This window comes from Meriones unguiculatus, chromosome 18 (genome assembly GCF_030254825.1).
Source record: "Meriones unguiculatus strain TT.TT164.6M chromosome 18, Bangor_MerUng_6.1, whole genome shotgun sequence".
NCBI lineage: Eukaryota > Metazoa > Chordata > Mammalia > Rodentia > Muridae > Meriones > Meriones unguiculatus.
Window position 1 is genome coordinate 76,472,784 of NC_083365.1, and position 13,843 is coordinate 76,486,626.

General features: G+C 43.1%; 1 protein-coding gene across 10 annotated transcripts in view; it reads right to left on the reverse strand.

Moving 5' to 3' along the window:
• Positions 1-13,843, reverse strand: part of Pfkfb2 (6-phosphofructo-2-kinase/fructose-2,6-biphosphatase 2) — a 30,884-nt gene that overhangs the window by 10,224 nt on the left and 6,817 nt on the right. For 7 of the 10 annotated variants that reach the window (XM_060372032.1, XM_060372027.1, XM_060372026.1 and 4 more), the window contains 14 exons: positions 12,867-12,992; positions 12,282-12,378; positions 11,816-11,882; positions 11,619-11,693; positions 11,175-11,231; positions 10,101-10,225; positions 5,184-5,391; positions 4,657-4,803; positions 3,729-3,833; positions 2,934-3,063; positions 2,154-2,216; positions 1,617-1,681; positions 851-1,030; positions 178-246 (listed from right to left, as the gene is read on the reverse strand). In XM_060372032.1, the coding sequence (XP_060228015.1) occupies positions 178-246; positions 851-1,030; positions 1,617-1,681; positions 2,154-2,216; positions 2,934-3,063; positions 3,729-3,833; positions 4,657-4,803; positions 5,184-5,391; positions 10,101-10,225; positions 11,175-11,231; positions 11,619-11,693; positions 11,816-11,882; positions 12,282-12,378; positions 12,867-12,992 (1,514 nt within the window). Of the gene's footprint in view, positions 1-177; positions 251-333; positions 1,031-1,616; positions 1,682-2,153; positions 2,217-2,933; positions 3,064-3,728; positions 3,834-4,656; positions 4,804-5,183; positions 5,392-10,100; positions 10,226-11,174; positions 11,232-11,618; positions 11,694-11,815; positions 11,883-12,281; positions 12,379-12,866; positions 12,993-13,843 lie in introns of those variants that run through there. The other 3 variants (XR_009587483.1, XM_021640107.2, XR_009587484.1) reach the window with 3 other exon arrangements.

Sequence of the window (13,843 nt, forward strand, 5' to 3'; positions counted from 1 at the left end):
GTGAATTTGTAAGTCAGACTTCACCCCACCCCCAGCCCCACTCCACAGCCAGCAAAGGACCGTCTGGCTCCTTAAGTTAGTAACACAAACCAAAACATGCCCACATTCTTAGATCCAGCTCCCCAGTGCAGGAAAACCTTAGGACCATTTCTCATGAAAAGAGGCAAGAGCTCTCACCCTATGTCCGTTTGCAAACTCCAGGGCTTTCTGTGGATGTTCTGTAGCCTGGGCTGACCCCTGCAGGACCTGGCTGGAGAGGAAGGGAGAAGGGAAGGGGAAACTCTCCCAGTATAGCTCTAGACCCACTTGCAGACAGCACCCTGGGGCTTAGACTCCTATCAACAGTCCTTTTTATTTAAGACATCACAATGCCATGCATCGTATCAGACAATCCAAAGAGAAGCTTATGACAGGGAGTTAAGAGTGTAAAGACAGATTAAGAGGACACAGGTGAAGGACAAATGGGTTTGTATATCTCCCTCTAAGTCAACACTCCCTCCCCCCAACACCTACACACACACACACACACAATTCACAGAGACATTAGTGGGTTCAGACATCAGGAAACAGAAGAACCAAGTCTATGACTCATGCTTGGCTCCCCTTCCTTAAACCATCCCATCTGAGGACCTGTCCTAAAAGACCCAACTTGCCATCTTGCCCCTGGGTGAGGTATTTACACTAGAAAATGGCTAAGGCTGCTCTGCACACGCATGAGCTCATATTCCATGTTCAGATTAATGTTGGAACAGGAGTGGGGTAAAGTTAAATGACTTCTTAGTTGATTAGTGGCAAGGGCAAGAGGCCAAAGCTGGAGGGAAACACACAGTTACACCACCGGAATGCTGACTTGGGTCTTCGGCTGGTCCACCCCTTCTTGCATGTCCAGGGCACGGAGAGGGCTGAGGGGCTTGAGGGGCCGGCTCCCAACACTGTAATTTCTTGGACGCCTTATTGTGTTCGAACTGGACAGAGGCGTAAAGCTGTTCCTTCTCATCCTTACAGGGGTTTGGTTCTTGGGGAAGTTGTGCTGATTGGAAATGGAGGGACACCACATACATGAAAGCCATACCAAAACTTTACCAACAGAGGTCAAACCATGCTCCTGAGCACATTTGCTCTTCCTCCTGCTCCTCTGAACACAGGGCGGATTCTGGGCTCCTAGCCCCACAGGAATAAAAGGGTCGTCACAGGGAAAGATCCCTGGGCATCACATTGAAGAGCAGTAAGGGAACCAACAAGGGGGCTTACTTAAGACCACATAGGTTGCCAAGAACCGACGATGGAGGTGACCTGCATTTGCTAGCAAGGTCTCCCTGGACCCTACTTTGTAAATGGAGCTTCCTTGGGAGTGTGGCAAGGGAATTTGTACATTTCACTTCAGCCAAACCCTTTCTACATTAGACTCAATTCTCTGTTGCTTATTTTCAAGGCTAAGATTCATGGAAGAGGTACTCATTTAAAGAACTAAAAATTCCCTCATCTTTAAAGCCTCTTGGAAGTAAGAAGACCATACAGGCCATGAGTTCTGGATTTGTTTTTCTTTGTACATAAAAGAAACCCAAGTCTCTTGATGCCAAAGAGTCAAAGATTCAGGGTGACCAGAAAATACTTACAGTTGGCTTGTCACGATGTGTGTCCACAGCTTCCACATTCAGTTTAATTGTTTCCACTTTGCAGCCTAAAAAAAAAACCAAAAAACAAACAAACAAAAAAAAACAGGTAAGAAAAGAGAAAAGCTGTCATATCCAGGCATGGTGGCTCACTCATTCCTGAAATCCCAGTACTTAGAGACTAAGGCAGGTGAATTGTCCTGAGTTCCATAGTAGCTGGAGTTCCAGGCTAGAGCCAACTAGTGTAAGACCTCCATCTCAAAAATAAAACAAAATAAAACCAACCACAAGCCATAAACAACCAACAAAAAAGGGGTAGGTTAGAGGGAGCAGAGGAGGAATAGAGAAAGGCATCAAGAGGGAGCTCAAGAAAACACTCTTCAGTCTCAAGTAGAAGCTGAGTAGATGTGCACTCCCAAAGAGACACATATGCATATCCCCACTTCAAGAGGAAGCAATGAATGCAGAACTCATGGTGCACCAGCGACAACGTCTATATCCCAACGTCTCCACTGCTCACCAGCCCATGCTCATAGTTACCGTAGGCCACAGGAGTAAGCTTGAAGATGGTGTGGAGAGGACACCGCAAGTATGGTAACTCATCTGAAAGAAGACCCGGGAGGAAAGTCTGAGTGTTGCAGAAAAATGTCATTCGAGGAAAAGAGAATTTAAGGTGCTCATGAGTTTTCTTTTCTCCTACCATCACCTAGAGTTATATAGCTTCTCCCCCAAAATTCAGAAAACTGTCAACTCCAAAGGAGTTACCCATATACTGAGTGGAAAGGAAAATCTAGATCTAAATTGCAAGCCAAAAGTTCTGAAGCCAAGGCTTCCTAGAAAGGATACTGTAGCCTACCTGCACACTCAAAAGCTAATCAAAGGCTTCAAGGGGCCTGAAGACTAGGGAAAGACAGGGCCAGAGTAGCACACTTCTTACTACTTTCCTAAAACAACTGCTCTACTCCCAACCCAAAGGCTGAATAAATCTAATAAATCTAATAAATCAACTGCAATAATAAGACAGACAAGCCGACTACTTAACCACCAGCCTTGATGCTACCAGTAATGTCAGCTGAAGGCTGGCTCTTTAGGCAGCTCAGACAGTATCAAATCAGCCATCCTCCACTGACAGCTTTTGTGGCAACAGACTGCAGTGATTGACCAATGGCTGCTGGGAGCTCCACACTGCTGCCTGAAGAACGTACTCTAAGATGAGTGGAAGAAAGGCAGAGCCAGTGGTCAGGAATGCTGGTACCACCAAGTCCAGCCTGTCCCTTTGGCTGTGATTACCCCTCCCCACATCCTTCCCTCAAACAGCACCTGCGCCTTTATCCAAGAAGTAGGCCAGTAGGCAGCGCATGACAGCCTGGTGGGAGATGACAAGGATGTTGCCCTGACGCTCCAGCTCCATGATGACAGGCTCCAGCCGCTGCACCAGGTCCTGGTATGACTTCAGGGGGAAGTAAGGAGAGCTGGTAAGAGGCCAAAGCATGCCGGCAACCAAGATGGTGGGGGAGTTGCAGAGCCAGGAGACTGCTCATGGAAGCAAGACGCCTCTACACTGCCTCACTGCTCCTGCCCTGCTTTCTTAAGGATACCAAGATCTTTCAAAAGCAATTTTTAGACCAAAACCACAGTTCAAGAAACGCAAGTGTGAATTCAATCTCTTCACAATAGTCATTAATAGGCAGTACGTAGAAGAATAAAAGAGTTCTGCAGGTTTCCTGAACCTCTGCCATTACATTTATTTACCTCCGCCACATGCATTTCCCTAGGAAGCCATGTCAATAGGATAGTGCCTAAAACATGGTAATAAAGTAATTCATGTTCCATACTTACTTGGTGACTCTATCAGCTTGTAGGAGTGAAGAAAAGGGAATCAAATGAAAAGGTAAGGAGGTCCATCCTAGAACCTTCTCAACACAGAAGACACTCTGTCACCCTGTTCCCTAGAGACCTTAACCAATTAATAAAATATACTGGCTGTCTAAGCTGAATTTAACAGCATGACCAGAAGAAGGATAACAAATTATTCCTAAGTCACCCTTTCTCCTCACCTTATGGTCAGTGGCCAGCAAAGCACTAGGCAGTTACTCCAAGTGAATGAAGCCTTACCTCCCCACCAGGATATCGATACAGATACTTCTCTTGATCTCGAAGTGCAAATTCCTCTGGGTACTGTTTCTCAATCTCCGAATATGTCATCTCCTCACACACGCCCTGCAAAGAGCCATACAGCTTCAGGATGTAGGCTAGCCTACACTCTCCCCATCCCAGAAGACAAAGATGACATTGTAGAACCCCAGAGCCTCACTATGCATTGAGCCCTTCCGTGTACTGCGCCCATCTGTGCCAGGCGTCAGGACGTTACCAGTTGCCATGTACAGGAGGTACTGTGGAGAGAGGTGGTTTCTCTAGCTTGAGTTGTCCTACTAGTGCAAGGGAAGTCAAGGGTCAGGAGCAGTCTGCAGGGTAATAGGAGCAGGAATCAGAGGAGGATGGGAAACTGAGGGGAAGAGAAGCCTTGTGGTAAGATAAAAGGGTAAAGAGATGGAAAGAGAAACTCTAAAGCTGAGCGTGGTGACTCATGCCTATCATGTCAACATCTGGGACACTGAGGCAGGAAGATCATGAATTCCAGGCCAACCTGGGCTACAGTGAGCCCTGGTAGCAATAACAAATAGAAATGCATGTCTGGTTTAAGCAATAAAGAATGCCAACAGAATTTTGGAGGAGGACTTTCCCAGAACTGCTGGCCAAGTGACCAAAGCAAGTATTACAGAACTGAGTATTAGGTGTTTCTTTTTCTTAGTAGAAAAAGAAAATGAGTCCTGTTAGCTCCACTCTGAAGAGGCCAGAATGGCTGGAGTCTCACACTGGGATCAGGTACTAGAGTAGCCAGGAAGCCCCGATGAAAGGTAGTTATGCCCTTTCTCAACTAAGCTCTGAAATGGCAGGGTTCAGACTCCTCGGTTTCTAGTTAATGATGATGGTTTTCTAAGTTACCTAGATTATAACTCCTCAATCAGAAAAGCCTACTCACAGCATCGATCTCATTTAGGATCTTCCACTGCTCATAGGTGACCCCAAGGGACTCAGCTGTCTGAATTGTTCTCTTCAACTGGCTTGTCCACACTTTGAGGTCCTGGATCTCCTGTTCCTCCAGAAACTTCTTCAGAGCCTGAGAAAACTGGGGTTTGGAAATAAAAGCTAAACAAAGAAAACATGCCATACCACACATACAAGACCCACAGAGACTACTAGCCATTGTCAAACTATAAACCCAAGAGGAGATGAAATTCAATTAGAGCACTCTGTGCTCACATCACAAATGGTGCCCAATAATTTTCTGATGTCTGAATGACCACAGCAGAAAGGGTCTCAAGTGACCCATACTTTAATCCAGAGCTAGGAACAGTAAGCAGAGAACATCTTTAGCACTTGCCTGGCTATGTGAAACCGCAGCCTAAGCCCAAATGGGATTTAAGCCGAAGGGATAAAACAGATGACCTCCACCATGCCCTTCTAACAATTAGCTTAAGAAATCCGGCTTATTGATTAACTACTCACCTGCTTTCCTCGAAATGAAAGGCCAGAGTCACCCCCAATCTTTCCCAAAAGATTGAATTCGCTCTCTCCATGCCGGCAAAGGTAGATGGTGCGAGGCTGGACATGGATATTCATAAGATAGTAGACAATCTTACTCTGGATGTAGTCCTGTACTCTGTTGACCAGAAATCTCTGGCCTACATTTATCACCTTGATGAAAGAAAGATCCCTGGGATAGGGTAGAAAAAATTTTCACAGTAAGAAAATCTAAAACTAGGAGTGAGGAGGGGAGCAGGGTTATCAATACCTGCAATTAGAAGGCTAAACTGGGGGGGGGAGGGGGAGGTTGACCCAGTCTCAAGACAAATGAAAAACAAGTATAGAAAAAATGATATGTATACTGACTTGCAGGCACCATCACCTCTTCTTTCTCTCCTCTATCACTGCCACATTTATGGAATTAAATGCTAAAAGATAGGTTACATCTCCAAACCAACGTGGCCCACACTTTCTTGAACTTCCAGCAAGTATGTACTATCTCTTCATGTCCAGCCTGTGCCACGCAGCATATATAAATGTGGAAAACAGAATTCAGGCTTCCCAGGAACTGTCCTAAGTGACCTGAAGATTTTGCTAAATTCAAATTTTGATGACACATATAGGCCCCATATAATGTAGTCAAAACCTGGACAAATCATGGCAACTCAGGGGGAGAAGAGGAAGAAACTAATGAAAAGCTGAAAGGATGCCTGCTAAACCCTCAGCCATCTAACCAGCCTGCCCCTAAGACATTGTTGTAAACTATGTGCTCTGTTGCCATAGTTTGTGTTACATTTAAAGCAACAGAGCTTATTCAAAATAACAATCAAGAAAAAGTGTAAAACAGAGACTCGGCCATCAACCTACCACCAGAGATGAAATCTATAAACATATGCTCTTATAAACGTAAATATCCCTATAGAATCCTTTTCTATATATGACTTAGAATAAACTAAAGATATCTCCTTATGCCATACCTAGGCAGTACCTTTCAGCCATTTATTTTTTAATTAATTTTTTTACATTAATTACATTTTATTTGCTTTGTATCCCAGCTATAGCCCGCTCCTTCATTCCCTCCCAATCCCACCATCCCTCCCTCATCTCCTCCCATGCCCCTAAGTCCATTGATAGGGGAGGTCCTCCTCCCCTTCCCTCTGATCCTAGCTTATCAGATCTCATCAGGACTGGCTGCATTGTCCTCCTCTGTGGCCTGGGGTAGTCAAAGAGCCAGCCACTGAGTTCAGGTCAGAGACAGTGCCTGTTCCCCTTACTAGGAACCCACTTGGATACTGAGCTGTCATGGGCTACCTCTGAGCAGGGGTTCTAGGTTATATCCATGAATGGACCTTGGTTGGAGTATCAATCTCAGAAAAGACCCCCGGGCCCAGATATTTTGGTTTTGTTGCTCTCCTTGTGGAGCTCCTGTCTCTTCCAGGTCTTTACTAACTCCCCCTTCTTTCATATGATCCCCTGCATTCTGCCCAAGGTGTGGTTATGAGTCTCAGCACCTGCTTTGATACACTTTTGGGGAGAGTCTTTCAGAGGCCCTCTGTGATAGGCTCCTGTCCTGTTTCCTGTTTTCTCCTTCTTCCAATGTCCATCCCATTTGTCTTTCTAAGTGCGGGTTGATCATCTTACCCAAGGTCCTCCTTCTTGCTTAGCTTGTTTAGGTGGACAGATTTTAGTATGTTTATCCTATCTTATAGTTCTAGTATCCACTTAAAAGTGAGTATATACCAGGTGTGTCTTTCTGCTCCTGAGATACCTCACTCAGGATGATTTTTTCTAGTTCCCACCATTTGCCAGTAAATTTCATGATTTCCTTGTTTTTAATTGCTGAGTATTCCATTGTATAAATGTACCACAATTTCTGTATCCATTCTTCCATGGAGGGACATCTGGGTTTTTCCCAAGTTCTGGCTATTATGAACAAAGTTACTATAAACATGGTTGAACAAACGTCCTTGTTGTGTACCTGAACAGATTTTGAATATATGCTTAGGAGTGGTATAGCTGGATCTCGAAGAAGCAATATTCCTAAGTGTCTGAGAAAGTGCCAGATTGATTTCCAAAGTGGTTGTACAAGTTTACATTCCCACCAGCAATGGATGAGGGTTCCTTTTTCTCTACAACCTCTCCTATCCAGCATGTATTGTCACTTGAGTTTTTGATCTTAGCCATTCTGATGGGTATAAGGTAAAACCTCAGGTTCTTCTTGATTTGCATCTCCCTGATGGCTAAGGATAATGAGCATTTCTTTAAGTGTTTCTCTGCCATTCTATATTCCTCTACAGAGAATTCTGTTTAGTTCTGTACCCCATTTTTTTTTATTGGATTACTTAATTTGTTGCTATTTAACTTCTTAAGTTCTTTATATATTCTGGATATTAGCCTTTGTCAGCTACAGGGTTGGTGAAGATCCTTTCCCAGTATGTACACTGTCGTTTTGTTCTGACAACAGTATCTTTTGCTTTACAGAAACCTTTCAGTTTCATGAATTCCTATTTATTGATCGTTGCTCTGAGAGCCTGTACTGTTGGTGTTCTGTTCAGGAAATTGTCTCCTGTGCCAATGAGTTCTAGGCTCTTCCCTACTTTTTCTTCTAACCAATTTAGTATGTCCTTTCAGTATGTCCTTTCAGCCATTTATTATGGAAATGGCTTCAAAATACTTGTGTTCTGGAAACACATTTGAATAAAATAAAAAGTTCAGAACATTAATGAGATAACTGGAGTCATTAAACACTGTACTATGCATAGTATTTATGATGTTTCCACTTGGTGGTCTATAATGCCTTATCTTTGTGACTATAACAGCTAAATGCACAGATGTCATGGCTGGCTTTGATTATCAGCATGACTGGATTAAGAAATACCTACAGCAACAGTGAGGTACCCCTCTGGGTATGTCTTTGAGAGTGTTTCCACAGAAGACTAAATGAGGGAGGGACCCTCACCCTGACTGTGGGCCTTTAAGTTCCTGGACTGACTAAAATGAAGAAATGGAGCCAGGAATGGCATCTTATACCTGTAACATCAGCACTTAAGAGGCTGCGGTAGGACTGCCCTGAGTTCAAGGCTATCCTAGGATACACAGTGAGGTCTTGACTCAAGAAATGGGAGAAGAGAGAAGAGAAAGCCAGGTGAGTACAACTTTTCTCCTTCTTGAGCCTCTGAGATGTGAGCAAGCAGTTTCCCACCACTCTGGGAAGAAGCCAGTCCTGCCCATATTTTCCCCACCATGGTTGCTGCACCAGCTGAACACTAAGCCAAAACAATATTCTCCTCCCTGAGTACCTTAGGTCAAGTATTCTGTTACAAGGAAGAAGAAAAGTGGTGACCATAATATTGTTTCATCAGGATTTACTGGTGCACGCAGTAATCCCAGCACTATGGAGACGGAAGGAGAATGATCAGGAGTTCAAGGTCATCCTCCATTATACAATGAATGAAAGGCCAGCATGGGTTCCTTGAAACTGTCTCAAAAACTCAAAACAAAATACACTATTCCATAAGGCAATGTGCCTACGAATTTCCATGCATATACTCTCTTTCTTCGATATGGACATATTATTTTACTATGCCCCACACTAGGCAAATCAATCTGTGTTCTATGCCTTACTGCCAGGAGACATCACCACAGTCATTATGGCTAACACTGATCACACATTTTTCTCTGAGTCAGGCAGTGTCCCTCAGTTTATATGATATATATGTAATGAGCATACATACTGAAATAGATATATATGGTATTACATATATATTGATTAAAGCTAACGACACATCTCCAAGAGATATCCTATAGCATTCTAGTTCCAATCTGCTAAATCTCGAGCAGTACTTCTTAAGCAGATATGATTTTGGTCCCTAAGAGACATTTGGTAATGTCTGAAAACATTTCAGTTATCACAGCTTGGAGGTATTCCTGGCACCTAGTGGACAGAGGCCAGGGAGATCTGCTAAACATATTAGAATACAAAGAGTAGTCCTTACAACAAAGAATTCCGTATGTTCAAAATGTCAATAATGCTTAGATGGAAAGCCTTGCTCCAGAACAGTGGTCCTCAACCTTCCAAATGCTGTGACCCCTTAATACAGTTCCTTATGTTGTGGTGACTCCCAGCCATAAAATTATTTTTATTGCCACTTTATAACTGTGATTTTGCTAATGTTATGAATCATAATCTAAATATCTAATATGCAGGATATCTGATATGTGATCCCTATGAAAGAGTCATTCAACTCCCAGAGGGTTTGTGACCCTCAGATTGAGAACCATTGCTCTGGAGAATAAAAAAGAAAAACTGATGAAAAGAAACTATGGTTAAGTAAATCATACAAGCAACATAAATATCTGTGCTGGCTAGTGCTATGTCAACTTAACACGAGCCAGTCATCTGAGAGGAGGAACCTCAATTGAGAAAATGCCTCCATAAAATGAAGCTTTAAGCAAGCTTGTAGTACATTTTCTTAATGATTTATGAAGAAGGGCCCAGCCCATTGTGGTGGTACCATCCCTGGGCTGGTGGTCCCTGCTTCTCTAAGAAAGCAGCCTGAGCAAGCCATGAGAAACACGCCGGTAACAGCATCCCTCAGTAATAACTCCTACCTCCAAGTTCCTACCCTGTTTAAGTTCCTGTCATGATTTCTTTCAATTATGAGCAGAAAAATGGAAATGAAAAGCAAATAAACCCTTTCCTCCCCAACTTGCTTTTGGTCATGGTACTTCCTCACAGCAATAGTAACCGTAAACAGAACAGTATCACAATAACAACCTGGTTCTGGGAAATGACATAAATATCACATATTTAGATTACGAGAAAGAATTTAGAGACCAACAGAAAGAAAGACACTTTTTCTCCTGCCTCAACCCTCAGATCATAGTGTTAGGCCTTACTTATCATAGTTGTCTGGGTCAAGGGGCTGATAAGTAACTTTGTAGCACTCAATTCTCTTCAGGAAGTCCTCCATCACATTCTCCCTATTTCTTTCAGGGTAGTCAGGACTTGACACTTTTACCTCCTAAAATCAGAGGAACATAAGGGCCTGGTCAGAGTGCTGATCTTAACATCTCTCCTACAAATAGCCACTTCTAAAAAAAATAAAACAAACAAACAAACAAACAAAAAAAAACAGAAAAAAAAGTCCATAAAGACAGCTTTTCAGTGGAGCACTGGCACTCTCCATTCACTGAACACTCTCATCCTGTCCTGTGATCCTGGCAACCAAGAAAGGGAAGACAACTGGGAGTCATGTGCCTGCTTTTGGCCAAAGGACAGAGGGAGTTATGCAGCAAGTGCTGCCTCTGAGCCCTGAGCCCTTTATATATTTGCCTGTGAACACAGACTGGGCTCTAATTTCCCTCCTATTTCTACTCAGAATAGTGTAAGTGACGCAGTATTTGACTTAGGAATCACTGCCTCTTCCTCAAATAAGATACCTACAGTTTCTACGATGTGATGGCACTTCTAAGAGAGCATGCAAAGATGACGACTTGGCACACAACAAGTTACAACCTATCCTGTGAATAGTGTCTGGTGCTGTGCCGATAGGACATAAAATACTCAATACTGATCAGAACAATACTCAGTGCTGATCAGAACATTAAACAACTACTGAATAAATGGCATTCCCATGGGGTGGGATGAATAGCAAAAAGAAGTCTATTCTGGTACACTATTTAAGTCCCAGTGTCAGGTAATATCAGAACACAAATCCAGGACTTCCACAATCTAAGCTGTTCCGAATTCAGCAACTCATTTTTATTGTATTCCTCAAAGGCCCAGGCTCTTTTCCCAAGAGAAGAGTATAAAGGCACAAAATTCTACCAGATAAAGATCTTTATGATGCTAAGCATGTCTACTTCCTTCTTTGACTACTCAGCGTAAATACACACACACACACACACACACACACTGAGAAAAAGACAGACTGAGGCTGACTGACTAAATGTGACAGGTATGACACTCACCAGAATATTGGCAGCAATGACATCAGGATCATCGCAGACAGATTCCACAAAGAATACCTAGCCATGGAAAGAAGGCATGACAAACAGCAAAAATGCCAGGCTGTTAACTGAAAGCACATGCTCACCTATTCCACCTAGCTACCACATCTTCAGGATTTTTTTCATAAAGTGGCCTTCAAGGACTCATTTAAAAACAGACTTTACTACATCGCCTAGTCCTCAAACATACAGACTAAATAAAGGGCAGAGAAAGGATCTAAAACAAAACAAAACAAACAAACAAACAAAAAAGCCACTCAAGGATTAGGCATATGCCCTGAGAGGACAAAATCAGATTCTAACTCTTATGCTCACCAGAGTCAAAGATTCTACATTCCCCATCTCTCCAGCCTAGCTCCCCACCTCCACTCATCCCTTTTCTTCTAACATAGAGTCAGAGCCCACCTTGAAGGCATTCTCCTTGGCAAAGTTCAAAATCATGTCCCTCCTCTCCCGAGTAGTATTGGTGGCATCAAACACCTAGACAGAAAGCATATGAAAAGAATGAATCCGAGATAAAGGACACACCATCCAAGGCCCACTCCAGATGGGGCTGGTAGCCAGGATGCTGGAAGAGTGGATATGAAGAAGGGGAAGCTTACCGCAATCTGCCCACTCTCTTCAGTAAAATAGGACTTAACATCTTCCAGTGCCACCAGAGCACACTGTCTGCAGTGAGAACAGAGGAAATCAGTGAAAAGGGCTAAAGTCAAACCAGAGACACAGAGACACAGTTGTAGGAGTCATTTCCCAGTCAGTTTCTTTCTTGTTATAATGTTTCCTTTAACTAAATCTTTCAACTTTTCCCATGGAAGTTCACACACCATCACAACTTCCTCCCTATCCAATTCATAGGCCTTATTCTTCTTTAGGCATCACATAAAAGCATCACCTAGAGTGCTGTCTGCTACCCACCCAACCTAAGCTAATGTTTAATTCTAATAACTTCCATTAAAATCTCCCCTCGCCCCAGATACTTCCTGAGAAACATGGGACCCTAACACATTCAGTCTCACAACTGCCCAAAAACAATTGACTTAGGTTAGGCCTTTTTTAAAAAAGACTCACTTGCGGATCTTCATAGCCTCTTCATTGTCATGTCTGAAGAAGTCATAAGACTTATAGGACTTGACTGCTTCACGCCGATATACCCCAAGATTAAACACTGCAGCAAAAACAACATGATGGCCCCACTAAAGGAGACTTCTTGGCCTATAAGAGTGTCCAATGGGATGGAAATAGCACCATGTATGTTGGAAACAATACCAAATTAAGAAAAGTTGGGTGAAAGTCCCAACTCACAAGAAGAACTTGGGCAAGTCTGAAGCTGAGTTTCTCCGCCTCAGCTACTGTTTTACCAAAGTTCCATTAAGGTTCAATAATATGACACATGTGCCAAGGGTTTTGAAATACCATATTCTCATTTAATTCTGAATGCTTCTATCAAAGGCATTCCATCAAAAGTAGGATGATCTGCCAGGGCTTGGAGGAGATGAGTCTAAGGACATGGAACAAATCCAGTAAATGAGGAAGCAATCTTTATTTTTGTCAGAAGCATTATATGACCTTGACGCTAGGAAGGCTAAGTCTCTCAGAGACCTGTGGGGCCTCAGAACTAATCAACTACATTCCCAAGGTATTGCCTAAACCTACCTTTGGTGGGTACACCAATCCAGTTGAGGTAACGTGTTAGTTTCTTGGACACATAAGTTTTACCCCGGGCTGGCAAACCAATCATGACAATGAGAGTTGGAGAGTTGGTCATGTAGGAAGCCCATGCTAAAAAAAAAAAAAAAAAAATGAAACAGGCAGGACTAAATAAGTACACATCTCATGAGGTTTATGTAGTAGATGAGGAACTTCATAGTCCTCAACTCATATAATACTCATAGGGCAGAGGGCCAGGAAGGTTGACAAGGCAAACTGAGGCTGTATTTGGCATATCTCTTGAAACAGTTAAAGGGTCATGCAGACTTCCATAAAGTGCCCAAAGAAAGGCATTTCTTTCCCAAGTCTTCAAAGAGGTTCCCAGGATGGAAAGAAATAGTAGTCAAGATTCAGAAGAGTGAGAATGCCTAATAATACTGTAGCTGTGATTCTATTCAACCCCAAACTGGCTGACTTTAAAATATATCCAGGTTTCTTCCTTGATCTCACCCATCCATCCAGAGTCTCAGACAAAACTTTGATGGTCTCTGAAAAAGAATCATGCCTCAAGCTATTTTGGCAACAACACTCAGGTCATGAACTCCTCCTTCACTTTAATTTCTAAAGGACAGTGATATTTGGTAACCAAAGGCTGCAGAAGAAAGGTTTGAATAGACTCCATCAAGGGTCAGTATCAAGCACAGGGGCATGGAGGCCTGCCTGCCCCAACAGCTCATAGAAAAGCAAGATGACTGGTAAGCAAGACAGTTGTTGGTGCTTACCTTTCCATAATTACCTTCCTTCAGGAATGTGCATCTACAAATTTAAGCTTCACTGGGTTGGTGGGCTTAGAGGGCTAGTGACTTGTACAATGCACAAATTAGTCAAGTGTAGACCTTGCATTAGAATCCAGACCTGTGCTTCCCAGACAGTTTTTCTCCCCAACAAGAGGCCTTTTCACTTTGCTCACAGAACTGGTTTCT